General features: G+C 37.3%; 1 protein-coding gene across 1 annotated transcript in view; it reads right to left on the reverse strand.

Moving 5' to 3' along the window:
* Nucleotides 1-2,192: 2,192 nt before the first annotated feature.
* LOC128243021 (endoprotease aex-5-like) overlaps nt 2,193-18,576 on the reverse strand; it is a 32,779-nt gene continuing 16,395 nt past the window's right edge. Inside the window, exons 8-13 of the mRNA XM_052960485.1 lie at nt 15,482-15,673; nt 14,345-14,463; nt 7,348-7,454; nt 6,614-6,728; nt 5,355-5,650; nt 2,193-4,926 (exon numbers count right to left, since the gene is read on the reverse strand). Of these exons, the coding sequence (XP_052816445.1) occupies nt 4,688-4,926; nt 5,355-5,650; nt 6,614-6,728; nt 7,348-7,454; nt 14,345-14,463; nt 15,482-15,673 (1,068 nt within the window). The 3' untranslated portion in view covers nt 2,193-4,687. The remainder of the gene's footprint in view (nt 4,927-5,354; nt 5,651-6,613; nt 6,729-7,347; nt 7,455-14,344; nt 14,464-15,481; nt 15,674-18,576) is intronic.

Genomic DNA, 18,576 nt, shown 5'->3' on the forward strand with positions numbered 1-18,576 from the left:
CCATGCCAGATGAGTCACGCGCTGTGACGTAATACTTTCAATTTCTTTCATTAAACACTTAATGTAACCATAGTAATGAGATTTCAATAGATGAGTTTCATTAACATTAACTTACAAAATATTTCTTAAAAACAAAACAAAATAAGCCTTAAAAGACGTGATAGCGAAGGAACTTATTGACGTATGCAGTGAATACAAATTACTGCGCATCATGACGTCAGTAAACATCATCGCACGCACTTTTTGGTGAAATGTACAAAAACGCGCTTTCTTATGTATTTTCTTCACGAAAAAATGTAATTTAAGGTACTGTGAAATCATTTATATTCGTTGGCATGAAATTTCGTGGTTTGCCGAATAATTACAATTTCGTGGGTACTTGAATTCATGGTTTTTTGAAAAAAATATAATCGCAATTGCGATAGTCCTAGATCTACTGCACTCCACGCGCTGGCCCGTGATTTCCTTTGTCGACCTCACTCGGTTTATGACACTCGCTAAAGTGGTACGACATGCCAATTAGTGCATATATCCATGTCAATTATCGATTTAAAATGCTAGAAAAAATATCTATCATGTGTGTCCGTTCCGGATAGAAAAATCCGACCCTCGGGCACGCTTCGTAGCCGGTTACTCGGCAAGCCTCGTTACCTGGCAACGCAGGTGCCCTCGGGTCGGATTTTTCGATCCGGGACGGGAACACATTACAGATATTATCAGTATTAAGTGTGTTACTGTTTGACGATGGAATGGACATTTTTGGAAAGTCACCTACCTAGGTTCAACATTATAAAGATATGATTTATACATATTGTAAAACATAGTGCCTTTAAGTAAATTCTGCCACAACCCAAATAATTGTATTTCCTAAACGCGTGCGCTTGTTGCCACATGGACACAGGGCTTACGTTCGAAAAAGTCGTAATTATTGTGGTATCCTTTATTTCAGTAACGGGTCAGATGCCTTGATAACAGTAGTGCGTTATAGGCTTTTTATAACAGTGTGTGCTGTATGCCTTAATTGCATTGACATGAGATGCATCTATTACAGCAGCGCGTTGGAAGCATTCATAGCAGTAGCTTACCAAGGATATTTTGTCCGACGTCTATGTGGCTAACACAGGATTTCAAATCTGACGTCAATATGACTACACAGGACATTTAGTCTAACCTCAATGTGACTTACACTGGAACTTTTGTCGGACGTCTATTTGACTCACACTGTACATTACATCTGACGTCAATGTGACGTCAAACAGGACATTTGTCTGACATAAATGTGGCTTGCACAGGACATTTAGTCTGACCTCTATGTGACTCCCACTGGACATTACATCTGACGTCAATGTGACGTCAAACAGGACATTTGTCTGACATAAATGTGGCTTGCACAGGTCATTTAGTCTAACCTCTATGTGACTCACACTGGACATTATATCTGACGTCAATGTGACGTCAAACAGGACATTTGTCTGACATAAATGTGGCTTGCACAGGTCATTTAGTCTAACCTCTATGTGACTCACACTGGACATTACATCTGACGTCAATGTGACGTCAAACAGGACATTTGTCTGACATAAATGTGGCTTGCACAGGTCATTTAATCTAACCTCTATGTGACTCACACTGGACATTACATCTGACGTCAATGTGACGTTTTATCTGACATGAATGTAGCTTTCACAGGAAATTTTGTCTTCATCTTTGTAGTTTACGCAGAACATTGTGCCTAGCTTAGATTTCATTTGTGTTTTTAACATACTTATAAAAGAAAAAAACAACATTTCATTCTTGTCATTTCAGTTTAATAATTGTATAGTTTTGTATACAGAATGATGCTTGTAGTTACAACGTCTTACACGTTTCTTTCTAAAACCAGACTATAACACAGACATATACATATACAATAGAATTAATCTTCAATACATGATTTAAGGTAAATACCCAACGTTTCCCTTCTTTTAACAATATCATATTGTTATCTGATAAACTAACCAAATCATGTAAGTACAGTTATTTCAATTCCATTTATGTGATCAGTCAGTTAAGCTTATATCTCTTGCAAGTGCAAAGGTCTCTGATAAGAATCTATTTCTCAGGGTTGTAAATGGCATGTGAAGTTTTGACCAAATAACTGTTTTTGAAAGTCTCTTGACCACTTGATAGGTAAGTCTATATTACAACATCAATGAACATCAATAATTTATTTAATCATAAATATAACACCAATACCCTGAAAAAACAAGCTCACAATGTAAATATATCTAGCATGGAATAAATTTAGTTAAATATTAACAATTATTTTTTCTTGTTGCAAAAACATTTATTTGAATTATAAAACTGATTATAAAACACGTTAATATGTGTTTGTTCTTTAACATTATTAAGGACACCAATTATTTATTAAAACCCTCAACAGTAGGAACAAGGTGACATAATCTCCCTGATCCCGTAACATAAGGTATTGTGTACCCGTCTGTACCTTTTCACTGATGGTATATTCTACTTTGTTGCACTTACTTGGCCAGAGACTGGAAAACACTAAATCATATACCTTTTTAACTGATAAGCTTTAAGCTGAATACTAATACTGAGCAGTAGGGTTATTTGTAACATGTAATACAGACACAGTCTATTAAACATCTTACATAATACAGGCAAGAACAAAATACAGTAAAATATCACCATTTAAGATCTTACAAATATGAGAAACGCCATTTGTACCTATATACATATATACATACAAGATGTTTGTTTAAAAATGTCAATATTATCCCTGAATCAAACATTCCAATACAATGCAAGTCAACTAATTCTATATGAACGGATGTAGGGCAATAACTCTTTCAAAAACACATATTTTCCCAAAATGTTATAGACCATCCCTCATTTGTATGGATAATATAACTACATGCACATGTATTGTGAAATTTAAACACACGCACGCACGCACGCACGCACGCACGCACATTCACAGACAGACACACATAATTATGTGTATAATCTATCACTGGTATTTTTTTCGGGAACCGATTGCCGAATTTTACATTCAAATCTACCAAATGATCTGTAGAACGTAGAACGAAGAACAAAGCTTTAGGTGATTCACAGCGACTCTTCAGATTTTCATTTAAGTTAAATTTGACTCTTTGCTTAAACAGGCCCATGAACACATTTAACATTATTTTGCATATCCTCCGATGATGTAATACTATACAACACATTTAAGGTATCGCAATTCATCAAAACACTTATATCTTACGTATGTGACAATGGTATACCAGCATCTTTCACTTCATGACTAAATATAGTTTCGATAATTTCTTTAAAATGAGCTGATTTAGCTGCACTTCTTTCTCATGGATTTCGCACTTACTAAACAAAAGATTAACCAAGTATTACCATTTCTATTTACAACAAGAGCGGTCACAGACAGCTATATCCCCCGCCTCATGGGGCATTTTTTTTGTAACGAAAGCCAATCAATGGTAAGGGTAGTTTCTCAGGAACATAAGAAATGCGTAAAATTAAGAAAGGGCAATAACTCTTTCAAATAAGGTCAAATTGCAAAAGCCTGACAATATGCGCTGCATCACTTTATAGTCATCAACGTTAGTGGAGTTGCGAAGAAACCAATTTTATATGTAAAATAAGCAAAGGGCAATAACTCTTTCAAAAATGGTCAAATCAGGAAATCAGAAAGCCCGACAATTTGCGCTGCTTCACTTTATGATCATCAATCTGTGAAAGTTTGGTAGAAATCGCATGAAAAACGTAAGAGCAGTTGTGGAGAAACCAATTTTAAATGTACAATAAGCAAAGGGCAATAACTCTTTCAAAAATGGTCAAATCAGGACAGCCCGACAATATGCGCTGCTTCACTTTAAGATCATCAATCTGTGAAAGTTTGGTAGAAATCGCATGAAAAACGTAAGAGGAGTTGCGAAGAAACCAATTTTAAATGTAAAATAAGCAAAGGGAAATAACTCTTTCAAAAATGGTCAAATCAGGAAAGCCCGACAATATGCGCTGCTTCACTTCATGATCATCAATCTGTGAAAGTTTGGTAGAAATCACATGAAAAACGTAAGAGCAGTTGCGAAAAAACCAATTTTAAATTTAAAATAAGCAAAGGGCAATAACTCTTTCAAAAATAGTCGAATCGGGAAAGCCCGACAATATGCGCTTTTTCACTTCATAATAATCAATCTGTGAAAGTTTGGTAGAAATCGCATGAAAAACGTAAGAGAAGTTGCGAAGAAACCAATTTTAAATGTACAATAAGCAAAGGGCAATAACTCTTTCAAAAATGGTCAAATCCCGACAATATGCGCTGCTTCACTTTATGATCATCAATCTGTGAAAGTTTGGTAGAAATCGCATGAAAAACGTAAGAGGAGTTGCGAAGAAACCAATTTTAAATGTAAAATAAGCAAAGGGCAATAACTCTTGCAAAAATGGTCGAATCGGGAAAGCCCGAAAATATGCGCTGCTTCACTTCATGATCATCAATCTGTGAAAGTTTGGTACAAACCGCATGAGAAATGTAAGAGGAGATGCAAAGAAATAAATGTGGGCCGGACGCGCGAGCACACACGCACGCACGCACGCACGCACGCACGCACACACGCACGCACACACGCACACACACACACACACACACACGGAATCGCGCCTACCATTACTATATCCTAGCAAAAAAATACAGTAGTATTATAACAATAATCATGACTATCACTAGAGCTACCACTAAGACGATTGGTTTGGATTGGGTATTGGTTAAAGAAATTGGCTTTTTTTCTTCTTCTTTTGAAATCGTTGGAGTATGTTGGTTACATACTGGCGAGCAGTTTTGAATTAAATCTTTGTCCGGTTGTGTCCCATGGATATGCAACTTCAGGTTCTTGAGATCAATTGGCGAATCTGTAAATATGAAAACAAGTACTGTGCATGAAGTGAACAAGACAAAAACCTGTAACTCGAATCTTTTATCAGCTACAATCGTTTGTGTTTCAAGTGTTAAGAGTACTATTGAAGTTAAACACTGTTCAATAGTTTATGACACAATTATTCGCGAAGGACTAAATATTCATTTTATTTGTCATAGATGGGTTGCCAAAAACTACTATGTCAATGAAATGGCTACACACGATAATACTATATCAGACATAGTACAAGTTCGAAGTTAAAAGTTTATTGCACAAAAGGCACCCGGCCCATACACAAACACAAGAGCATACATATATGATACAAATGTGATAGATAGTGACAATGTCATGTAATGATTGTAAAACTAAACTGAAACATAAAACAAACTTTTAAAATATTATTAAAAACTCTAGTGTACGTACAGAGTTTCTGATTCCTGACGTACAATTCCAGCCGCCAGTTGCCGTAACTGCTTTCTCCCCAAAACGCATTGGCCAAAAAACGCGTCTGGATGTGTCGAAGTTCGACTCTATCACTTTCACCAGGAATTGTATTCAATACCGTGTCCATCAGAGTCGCATTAGTTCCAAATGGCGATATCAGAACAAGAACAACATTTTCTTCTTTTGGAAGTTGCATTCCGACCTCTACCATTACCTGTTCAATTTCTAGGTCACACCATTCAAAAAATTCCACGACAGACTTATCACGTTCTTTTCTGCGAAAGTAAATATTGTACATTAACAATAAATTGCACTGCTCAAAAGGATACGGTATGAAAATTATAAGTAATTCGTTTTGAATGAAAATAACATATTTTATAAAAACAACAGTTTGAACTGTCGTTGTAAAGATATACACTTTGAAAAGCATTAGAAACATTTCAATATTTGCTTATTCTAATGCGGTGGACTTCAAAATCTTAACATATATAACAAAGGCCTTCTTTTGAGCAAACTATTGGTTTCAAGGAGCAAAACATTAAACGTTTCAAAATTACATGCGTACTTAATTTTATAGTTCAATTTTTAGCAAGCATAATACATACATCAGTTGAAACATGCGTACGTGTAATTAGGAATTAGACAAATCTTAAGAACTTATATTACATCAGATTTTGGATAAAAAAGCATTAAATAGTAATATGGATAACTACAGAAACATGCACAGTAGTCAAAACTTTAAACTTAAACCCTTAAATTTCACAGGGTCAACACCAAAGACATAGAACACAAAAAACAAACAAAGTTAATATACTTTTCTTTTCAAGAATACCCATTCGACACTGTCTTCTGCCTTTTAAGGTGATTGCTCATTTAAAACACAATTCTGCATTTTTGTTACGAGAAGCTGAATAATTTCTCTATTTGTTCATTTATACTTTATTAAGTACCATCAAGAAACCACAATATGTATCCAAAATCTGATCTACTTGTTCAACTTCTACTTTCACTCTCATGTTCCAAATGATGTTTTGCTTGTAAGATTGTTCCTCAAAACTAATTAAAACATGACCTTTAGAAAAAAAACAAGTTGGCTTTCCCCACCAACTTTTTCAGTGTGTAAGGATCTTAGTCGTATTTGAAACACATTCCACTAGTTCGACTTGAGTAAGAGGTGGACAACTAAGATCAACACTTCTCTTTATATTTTGACTGGTTAAAACAATTAAAAGACAAACCTGTCACCCTCTCTGCATGCTAAGTTCGTAACCAGTGGCGCCAATTTAGAGATTCCTCCAGATAAATCAATCATTTTAGGCACATTTGGATAGCCAAAACCAAACGCAGGATGGTCTAAAATGTATGAGTGTTGTAAGTGTTCTTTTTTATGTCAATAAGACGTGAAACCGGAAGATTATGTGTGCTAGAAGCGTTTTCTAGAATGAAAGTAATTTAAAAAGTTGTTTTATGTGAAATGAAAATTGTAAAGTGCACGAAGATTGCCCGACTGCATCATAGTTTATTTTAGGTTAGGTTAAAATCAACAGAATATAATTCGACTATTGGCATTAATCTGTATGTGTACAGCTAAAATGATAAATTCAGTCGATCTCAAAATATTTTAGAACTGTCTTATAACAATTTAATTGCCATATAAACTGTCTGTTACAAGTTTCTGTTTTTTTAAACGGAAAAACTGAAAGCTTCTTTCTTTTTAACCTGTGATGTATATAACATGTGTGGTCTTTCTATGGTGTAATGTATTCCGTGTGTATCTCGTTTAAGTGTCTGAGCATAAAACAGGGCATTCGTAGATGTTTAGTGCTAGGCATTGTTTTATCATATGAAATTACATACATCATTGTACAGTTAGAACTATATTACTTTATATGAAGTGATTAAAGAGAAACATAGATCCGATGTGAACATCAAAGAAAATTAACAAACAAGTTAACAAAACGCAATGTCTTACACGCTTTCCCTGCTCCATTTTTGACAAAGTTTGATGTTTCTGCTAAACCTTCGTGACCAGCTGAATCAACAAGAAGGTGCTTAACTTCACGTACGCTTAATGTCGGTCTGCAAAAACACGCACAAAAATACATTATCTTTGCACACACACACACACATATATATATATATATATATATATATATATATATATATATATATATATATATATATATATATATATATATATATATATATATATATATATATATATATATATATTACTTTTCACTTATACTATAGACTTAGGACTTTTAAAGTATTTCATTGTTTGTAAAAACATATTTTATTTTCAGAGAACATTCAAATGCAATACATTTAAGTGGTGTGTGAAAAACAATTTATAAGAGCCCAATCAATGTGTCATGTTTACAAGGAACTGCTTTCTTTCTTTGCTTGTTGGTTCAGCATGTTGGGACCAGAAACATATCATATAAAGCGCGTGCAAGCCGGGAGAAAAAAGGTCAATTTTAAGAGTCTATCAACCAATAAATGGTCATACGGAAATACCCGAACAAAAGTATATAGATTACTTCGTCACTTTCCGTGGAAGAAGAATGAACAAATTAGTCCGATATTTCAACATCCTAAAAAATATTTGGTGACTAAACATACAATAACATGTGAAACCCTCATATAAAATTAAGATATATTCTGACGAAATTTTGGGGTATTGAATGGAAGAAAAAAACATTTCATAGCCAACATAGATTACTAATCTATTCTTGTAAACAGAAAAGACAAGGTCAATAGAGAGATTTTGAATAATTTCAAATGAATGAAATGGATTGAAATTTATTACTATCTTTTCTTTTATTTGTGAACATGCATGTTATTTGGATGTAAAAAAGAGATATCTAAAACGAATTTTCTACATGCACCCTTCTGTGTACCAATTTATTTTACAATTATTGAAAGCAGATTACAAGAATGATTTAATTAAACTAGCATTTTATATCAAAGAAGTTCTTTTCTGCTCATGTCCCAGCTGCGGTGTGTTTCCACTTACTCAATTGCATTTTTTTCCTATGGAAATTACATTGGGATTTAGGGTCCTATTGTTTGTTATAACAATAGGGTTGATATAAGAGAAATGGTGAAAATTGTTATACTGTAATGGAACAGTTGCGTTTAATAAATACTTCCTCAAATTAAGAAACACAATTTGTCCAGAATAGCAATTTCCGTTCGCAAATCATAATAGTGAATATATAATTAAACATGAAATACTGTAGTTTAAGTTGATGAAAGTTAAAGTTATATTTATTCTTAAACGCATATTAATTGGTAACGGTATATTTAGTAGTCAATTCTAAAAGGAGAGAGGTTTTTCATTTACGCTTGTTATTTTTTGTCGAAATGCCAAGATCTACATGCAAGTAAGTTTTTTGCAAATAATTGCCGAAGTAACATGAGTTGCTCGTAGGTGGCCTTCGGTTCCCTTTCAGTGTCATGTAAGTTGACTTCAATCCACTACTACAATGGCGTTGGAGACTTCGGTTCCATTTCGGTGGTACATAAACAGCATTTGGCATCTCTTACTGTGTTGTATTAGTAGACTCTGTCTGTCTTTCAGTGATACCTTTGACGCATTGAGTTCAATAAAAGTTGTGCGAGAATTCCATAACAATGGTGTCTCAAAGGACATCATTTCACTGGCGAGTTAAAGGCCACCAAAACAGCGGTGCGTTAGGAACCTCCAGTACAGCGGTGCGTTAGGAACCTCAAGTACAGCGGTGCGTTAGGGGCCTTCATTACAGCGGTGCGTTAGGAACCTCCAGTACAGCGGTGCGTTAGGAACCTCAAGTACAGCGGTGCGTTAGGGGCCTTCATTACAGCGGGCGGTACGTTAGGAACCTCCAGTACAGCGGTGCGTTAGCGGCCTTCATTACAGCGGTGCGTTAGGAACCTCCAGTACAGCGGTGCGTTAGGGGCCTTCATTACAGCGGTGCGTTAGGGACCTTCAGTACTGCGGTGCGTTAGGAACCTCCAGTACAGCGGTGCGTAAGGGGCCTTCATTACAGCGGTGCGTTAGCGGCCTTCATTACAGCGGTGCGCTAGGAACATCCAGTACAGCGGTGCGTTAGGGCCCTCCAGTACAGCGGTGCGTTAGGGACCTCCAGTACAGCGGTGCGTTAGGGGCCTTCATTATAGCGGTGCGTTAGGGGCCTTTATTACAGCGGTTCGTTAGGGACCTCCAACCAGCGGTGCGTTAGGGGCCTTCATTACAGCGGTGCGTTAGGGGCCTTCATAAGGGTCTTTATTAAAGCGGTGCGTTAGGAGGCTCAATTACAGTGGTGCGTTAAGGGCCTCCATTTCAGGGGTGGTAGAAAACTTCATTACATTGAAGCATTAAGGGTCTTTATTAAAGGGGTACGTTAGGGACCTCCATTACAGTGGTGCGTTAAGGGCCTCCATTTCAGGGGGTGGTAGAAAACTTCATTACATTGAAGCATTAAGGGTCTTTATTAAAGGGGTACGTTAGGGACCTTCATTACAATGGTGCGTTAAGGGCCTCCATTACAGGGGTGGTAGAAAACTTCATTACATTGAAGCATTAAGGGTCTTTATTAAAGGGGTACGTTAGGGACCTCCATTACAGTGGTGCGTTAAGGGCCTCCATTTCAGGGGGTGGTAGAAAACTTCATTACATTGAAGCATTAAGGGTCTTTATTAAAGGGGTACGTTAGGGACCTCCATTACAGTGGTGCGTTAAGGTCCTCCATTACAGGGGCAGGTAGAAAACTGTATTACATTGAAGCATTAAGGGTCTTTATTAAAGGGGTACGTTAGGGACCTCCATTACAGTGGTGCGTTAAGGGCCTCCATTACAGGGGGTGGTACAAAACTTCATTACATTGAAGCATTAAGGGTCTTTATTAAAGGGGTACGTTAGGGACCTCCATTACAGTGGTGCGGTAAGGTCCTCCATAACAGGGGCAGGTAGAAAACTGTATTACATTGAAGCATTAAGGGTCTTTATTAAAGGGGTACGTTAGGGACCTCCATTACAGTGGTGCGTTAAGGGCCTCCATTACAGGGGGTGGTACAAAACTTCATTACATTGAAGCATTAAGGGTCTTTATTAAAGGGGTACGTTAGGGACCTCCATTACAGTTGATTTGTTAGTGGCCTCCAAAACAGTGGCGCGTTTGACATTTTAATAACAGTGGTGTGTTAAATGCCTTAATTATAGTAGCTTGTAACTTGAATTCATAACAGTTGGGCGTTAGATGCCTGCATAACAGTGGCGCGTTAAAAGCCGTCATTACAGTTGGGTGTTAGAGTCCGTCATAACAGTGGTGCGTTAAAAGCCGTCATGACAGTGGGGCGTTTGAGGCCTTCATTACAGTGGGGCGTTTGTGGCCTTCATTACAGTGGTGCGTAAAAAGCAGTTATTACAGGGGGGCGTTAAAAGCCGTAATAACAGTGTTGCATTAGGGGCCTTCATTACAGTGGTGCGTTAAAAGCCGTCATGACAGTGGAGCGTTTGAGGCCTTCATTACAGTGGGGCGTTTGAGGCCTTCATTACAGTGGTGCGTAAAAAGCAGTTATTACAGGGGGGCGTTAAAAGCCGTCATAACAGTGTTGCGTTAGAGGCCTTCATAACATTGATGCGTTAAAAGCCGACATAACAGTTGTGCGTTAGAGGCCTTCACAACAGTGTTGCGTTACAGGCCTTTACAACAGTGGTGCGTTACAGGCCTTCATAACAGTGGTGCGTAAAAAGCCGTCATAACAGTGTTGCGTTACAGGCCTTCACAACATTGGTGCGTTACAGGCCTTCATAACAGTGGTGCGTTAAAAGCCTTCATAACAGTGTTGCGTTAGAGGCCTTCATTACAGTGGTGCGTGAAACACCGTCATTACAGTGGTGTGTTAGAGGCCTTCATTAAAGGTGACGCGTGAAAAACCGTCATTACAGTGTTGCGTTAAAAGCCGAAATAACAGTTGTGCGTTAGAGGCCTTCATAACAGAGGTGCGTTAAAAGCCTTCATAACAGTTGTGGGTTAAAACCCGCCATTACAGTGGTGCGTTAGAGATCTTCATAACAGTGGTGCGTGAAAAACCGTACTTACAGTGGTACGTTAGAGGCCTTCATTACAGTGGTGCGTTAAAAGCCTTCTTAACAGTGGTGTGTGAAAAACCGTCATAACAGTGGTGCCTGAGAACCCGTCATTGCACTGGTGTGTTTGAGGCCGTCCTTACAGTGGTACTTGAAAAACCATCATAACAGTGATGTGTTATAAGCCGTCATAACAGTGGTGCGTTAGAGGTCTTCATTACAGTGGTGCGTTTAAAGCCGTCATCAGAGTGATGCGTAAGAGACCTTCATTACAGTGGTGCGTTAGAGGCTTTCATAACAGTGGTGCGTAAAAAAACATTATTACAGTGGTGCGTAAAAAGCCGTCATAACAGTGGTGCGTTAAAAGCCGTCATTACAGTGGTGCGTTAGAGGCCTTCATTACAGTGATGCGTGAAAAATCGTCATTACAGTTATGCGTTAAATTCTGTCATAACAGTGGTGCGTTAGAGGCATTCATAAAAGTGGTGCGTTAAAAGCCGTCATGACAGTGGTGCGTTAGAGACCGTTATAACAGTGGTGCGTGAAAAGCCGTCATAACAGTGGTTCGTGAAAAACCGTCATAACAGTGGTGCGTGTGAGACCTTCATAACAGTGGTGCGTTAGAGGGCTTCATAACAGTGGTGCGTTAGTGGCATTCATAACAGTTGTGCGTTAAAAGCCGTCATAACAGTGGTGCGTTAGAGGCCTTCATAACAGTGGTGCGTTAAAAGCCGTCATAACAGTGGTGCGTTAGAGGCCTTCATAACAGTGGTGCGTTAGAGGCCTTCTTAACAGTGGTGCGCTAGAGGCCTTCATTACAGTGGTGCGTTAGAGGCCTTCATAACAGTGGTGCGTTAGAGGCATTCATAACAGTGGTGCGTTAGAGGCCTTCATAACAGTGGTGCGTTAGAGGCCTTCATAACAGTGGTGCGTTAGAGGCCTTCATAACAGTGGTGCGTTAGAGGCCTTCATTACAGTGGTGCGTTAAAAGCCGTCATGACAGTAGTGCGTTAGAGACCTTCATAACAGTGGTGCGTTAAAAGCCTTTATAACAGTGGTGCGTTAGAGGCCTTCATTACAGTGGTGTGTTAGAGGCCTTCTTAACAGTGGTGCGTTAGAGGCCTTCATAACAGTGGTGCGTTAGAGGCATTCATAACAATGGTGCGTACGAGACCTTCATAACAGTGGTGCGTTAGAGGCCTTCTTAACAGTGGTGCGTTAGAGGCCTTCATAACAGTGGTGCGTTAGAGGCCTTCATTACAGTGGTGAGTGAAAAGCCGTCATGACAGTAGTGCGTTAGAGACCTTCATAACAGTGGTGCGTTAAAAGCCGTCATAACAGTGGTGCGTTAGAGGCCTTTATAACAGTGGTGCGTTAAAAGCCGTCATAACAGTGGTGCGTTAGAGGCCTTCATTACAGTGGTGCGTTAAAAGCCGTCATAACAGTGGTGCGTTAGAGGCCTTCATAACAGTGGTGCGTTTAAAGCCGTTATAACAGTGGTGCGTGAAAAGCCGTCATAACAGTGGTTCGTGAGAACCGTCATTACAGTTGTGCGTTTGAGGCCTTCATTACACTGGTGCGTTAGAAGCCTTCATTACAGTGGTGCGTGAAAAACCGTCATAACAGTGGTGCGTTAAAAGCCGTCATTACAGTGGTGCGTTAAAAGCCGTCATAACAGTACTGCGTTAGATGCCTTCATTACAGTATTGCGTTAGGTATTTTCATAACAAATGTGTGTTAGGGGCTTTCGTATCAGTGTTGCGTTAGAAGCCATCATAACACTGGTGAGTTAGAGGCCTTCATTACAGTGGTGCGTTAAAAGCCGTCATAACAGTGGTGCGTGAAAAACCGTCATTACAGTGGCGCGTTACAGGGCCTTCATAACAGAGGTGCGTTAGAGACCTTCATCACAGTGGTTCGTTAGAAGCCGTCATAACAGTGGTGCGTTAAAAGCCGTCATAACAGTGGTGCGTTAGAGGCCTGCATAACAGTGGTGCGTGAAAAGCCGTCATAACAGTGGTGCGTTAGAGGCCTTCATAACAGTGGTGCGTGAAAAAACGTCATAACAGTGATGCGTTAGAGGCCTTCATAACAGTTGTGCGTGAAAAACCGACATTACAGTGGTGCGTTAGAGGCCTTCATAACAGTGGTGCGTGAAAAACCGTCATTACAGTGGTGCATTACAGGGCCTTCATAACAGAGGTGCGTTAGAGACCTTCATCACAGTGGTTCGTTAGAAGCCGTCATAACAGTGGTGCGTTAAAAGCCGTCATAACAGTGGTGCGTTAGAGGCCTTCATAACAGTGGTGCATTAAAAACCGTCATAACAGTGGTGCGTTAGAGGCCTTCATAACAGTGGTGCGTTAGAGGCTTTTGGCTTTTATTACAGTTACTTTTTTACGTTTGTGTTCATATATTTTCGGCATTTGTGAATTTATAGTATTCACTTGTGGGCTCTTGCTTGAGACACTGAGCCGTGATATTGTGATTTGCATAATAATGAGTATCCAATTATGCAAAGTTACGGCGTATCGGTTTTTTCGTATTTGTTTTCATTGGTTTGCGAAAATAAAAATCTCACCAAGAACATGTACAATTTGCTTACTGGCATCCACGCGCTTTATATGAGCAATAAATGACAAGCTTTGCTGGTTTTCAATTGTTGAAGAAAATAAAGGTATCATACCGGCAAAGGAAATAAGCCCTTTCACAATTGAATCGTAGTAGGACTTGATTACTATTAATATTTATTTTGCATTGTACACATGAGTGAATGTTTTTACAACGAATGCTTCTAGCACGTGGAGACATTGCAATTCATTTTATGAACTTGAATAGGATAATATATTTAACGGTTAGCCAAATAAAGTATGATTACTCAAACTCGTTATACCTGTTCTGTAAAACGAGTGCGATGATGCCCGCTATTATTGAAACTGCTGATGATGGTCCACGAAATTCATGAGAGCAAAACATACCGCCAACTGCCAGTTCTATATGGGTAGCAGTACACTGAAAAACAATCATTAAACAAAATATTTACACTTATTATGGACAATTGAAATGGCATAATAACCACAATTAATACAATTGTTTTAATACATCAAAAGGGATGAACCCATGTAAAAAAACAATGATTCTTATGAAGGATACCGAGTTTATCTTGAAATAAAGATGCTGAAAACATGTTGTTTTGTTCTACCTAGTGAGACTGTAGTTGTTCACAGAAAGTCTTTTAGCACTCACCAATCATTTAATAGTTTTGCGTGTTCAGCGCAACACATCAAACACACGGTAACAATCTTGTTATCAGTAATAAATATTGTCCATAAATGCATAATTTGGTAAGTAGTTCAAGGTGTTTGACTAGATATTTATGTTTGCTATACATGTGCATATATTGTTTTTTAATAAGAGTGTCACTTTAAAGGAAATGTCGAACGAGACAAGAAAAGTCCAAGGCAAATAATGAACGCCATTGATGAAATAGTTTTAATTAATTATTAATAAATGGACAACGATAAATGAATGTCCAAGTCGGATCTTGTCGTTCTAATTGGTCTGAGTTCTTATAATAGTAAAACGGGCGAAGATATTGTCAAGGGACGACATTATAAACACGAGGACCAACTATCAACGACCCAGCTCCACAAAGTTAAACCTTTGTCATTCATACATTGTCTGCAATACTTGGTAAAGATAACATATACTTCAGTTGTATTCTTAACCTGTTTGGTCTTTCAAAGTGTTTAACATTGACAACATGATTTATCAAATGGAAATGCTTAACAAAACGTTTTCCTAATAGTCATTGATGTTATAATTTACTATACAATACCTTCTAACCTTTATTCAGCATCAATCTATACATCAACTGGTGAATGTACGATCATCAGAATGTAGAAAATTTAACACCGACCGGTTTTTGACCTTTTTAAATTTTATAATGACAATGAAACTATATGCTATTTGTAAATACATATTATATTCTATACATAACTAAATAGTTAATAATTTCGAAAACACATGCCATTCCAGATGCATTCCGAGTTTTTCCATCGCCAAAGGCAGAAACTAACGTTGCCGAATTAATGTATCTTCTTCCAGGCAAAGATCCATTAATTCCAAAACTATTTACTGTTATCGTGTAAGGACTGTTTGCAAATGCATTTCCGGGTCGACTGGAGGGAACGATATAAAATGTGCCATGTCCATTCCGTCCCTAAAAACATGAAAAAACAACAACTGTGTTTCAAAATATATAGGATATAACCGTATCAACTAAATCATTCGAATTACAGCTTTTGTATACAAATGAGCTTCGTTCCTTAAATTATTATTTTCCGACATCTACATATCTAGCGTCAAGAGACATATCAATACGCACTATGTACACTTACAGTTCGTTCTAAGGAATTTCATTTTTCAATTGAGTGATGGCTCTATTTCAAGTTGTCTGGAAAAGCCTTTAATCATGTTCTTATCAGTAAAGTCTTAAATATTAAAGATTAACAAACTGGTGGTGCAAGAGGTAAATGTCTGGCTTAATGAAAGTTATGTACTCTTTGATCCGTCGGAATGCGAGACATTGTTCTCTTTGTGAAATTCTAATCAGGGTTTTTATTTCAACGTTTGACTACTGGGCATGTCCGCAATCCTCGATATACGGTTTACAGTAAGTATTGGAAATATGACTGGTGCAAATATTAGATTATTCTTTTGATTTGTTTTTTTAATTTTAAGGAAATATTATGATAGGACGCTTTTCTGGTGACCTGTATCACGTCGAGTTCGGTGTATACAGGATGCATGCATGTTTACTCACCGAACGAGACGTGATGCAGATCACCAGAAAAACGTTTTATCGTAATATTTCATTTATTATATATCTGCCTATTTAATTATTCCTTTTTATTTTTCGGTTTCAATTTGATTGAATTTACCGCCATCTGTCAAACGCGCGTATGAATTCGAATGTGTTAAGTAGTTTTGTGTATTGAAGTCAAGGGAGGCAACTACAGCAAAACGAAGTCAGAAATTACAGAATTAACTTTACTGAGCAAAATAAGAACACAATATTTTATGTCTTAGCAAAATTAAGAAACTGCTAATATGAACACAATTATACAATGTCACAGCAAACAATAAAAACACACCAAAAACGGTACTTGTTTTACGAGTACAAACTAATCGTCATGTAGACGTAACGCGGGCCATTTTAAACAAAGTAAATATTCGTTGGATTGTTTTACGATCATAATATGCAAAATTGAGGTAAGTTCGTGGTTCAATCGCTATTTCTATCGATGTCGCGAATTCGCTTTCTTCTTTGTATTGGCGAGCTGCTCATATTTATGATAATACACATGGATAATGCAACAATTTATGAACTTCGAAATGGCAAACAACTAGTTCACTAAACTAAAGTAGCTGTCTAGATAGATTGGAAGTGTTCTCTCCTTCGTGCTTATCCTCATGGTTCTTTGAAGAACATGAGAACCATGTTCCTGAAAAGTTTCATGCTTCTGGAGCGTGAGTAAAGTTAGATAATTTATGTAAAAGTTGACAGGTTCCACCAGTTTTTTTTCACCCTATTTTTAGCAAAGCGAAAGAAGTTCCGATACTACACGGTACTCGCATGATACGAATTCATAAAACGACAGTATCATGATACGGATTGTTCTATACGGCGTTCTATACTTTCACTGTTGCTGTATTTTCACTGTTGGATATGGAAAAGGAATTTGATAGGCATATAATAAATAAATGTATCCATCTTCCGTTCCGTTAGGAGATAATAAATGATGTATTTTGCATTCTTCGGAATATTTTCGGTATTGTTTAACATTTCTTTACCCTTAAACAAAACCCTCTCAAATTATACAAACATTATATGGGGTACCCACAATTAAAACATTTATGTGTCAGATTCTTCTTGTTGTATATAACTGTATAATTATTTGAAATAAGGCTAACCCTCTCTTGGCTTGAAGTTTAACTGCCGGAAACGTTAAGGGTGTATTTATCTAATTACAGTCGAAACCCGTAGGCTCGAACTCGCTTGGCTCGAATTCCTCATCGGCTCAAACTGGATGTAAAGGACCGATATATTTGCAAAGAATGTAAGCATTCCCGCTTGGTTCGAATTTTCCGAGGCTCGAGGTATGTTCGCCGGTCCCTAAGAGTTCAAGCCAGCGAGGTTCGACTGTACGTCAAGTGAGACATATTAACTATTGTCCCGAGTCTGAGTTTGAGTATCTATAATATAATTAATCTGCAATAGCATTTTTACAACCAACTTTAACTTTTGATTTTCCGAGCCTGAGTCTCAAACTAAGACTCTGTTGCTAGTGAATACGGGCCAAGGAGTAAAAGGGAAACATCAGTCGTATGTTAATGCAACATGATAGGCTTTCACCTTATTTTAAATAACAAGCAGTTCTGCTGCAGTTGACGTTTTATTTAAAATATGCCTAAACATGTACAATGATATTGGATACATTTAATAATATATATATATATATATATATATTCATATATATATATATATATATATATATATATATATATATATATATATATATGATGCTCAAATGAAAGGGTGACAGTATTGTTTTATTGTAAACCTCACGTAGAATAATGAGGTCATCCGTAAATAGAGATACACAACATATTTTAATGCATACTATCGTAGAAAGGATTATAATGATACATTAAAACTATAACTATTAACGATTAAACATTAAGTACTATTCATTTCAACTTAAATACTATGTAGTACGCAAATGCATTAGTAGTAAATGTATTAAGCAAAAAAAAAAAGAAATAGAATTTTCCACATATCAAAAGCATTACCAAATTTCAAAATAACAATATAGATTGCGAAGAATATTACAATTAAGAGGGATGGTTGGTTTATACTAGAAAGAGATGGACAAAAAACAATTTAAATATAAAAGAAAATTATGGCCAAAAATGTACTTAATTATCAATATTTATGGAGCGAGAATATCTCTTACACCTTAACTGTGAAGCGATTATTTATTTAAGATGCCTCATGAGCTATTTGTTGTAGCCTGGCAACTCTGATACAACATCTGCAAAAACATCTCTGTGAGAATTTAC

This window comes from Mya arenaria, chromosome 8 (genome assembly GCF_026914265.1).
Source record: "Mya arenaria isolate MELC-2E11 chromosome 8, ASM2691426v1".
Taxonomy (NCBI): domain Eukaryota; kingdom Metazoa; phylum Mollusca; class Bivalvia; order Myida; family Myidae; genus Mya; species Mya arenaria.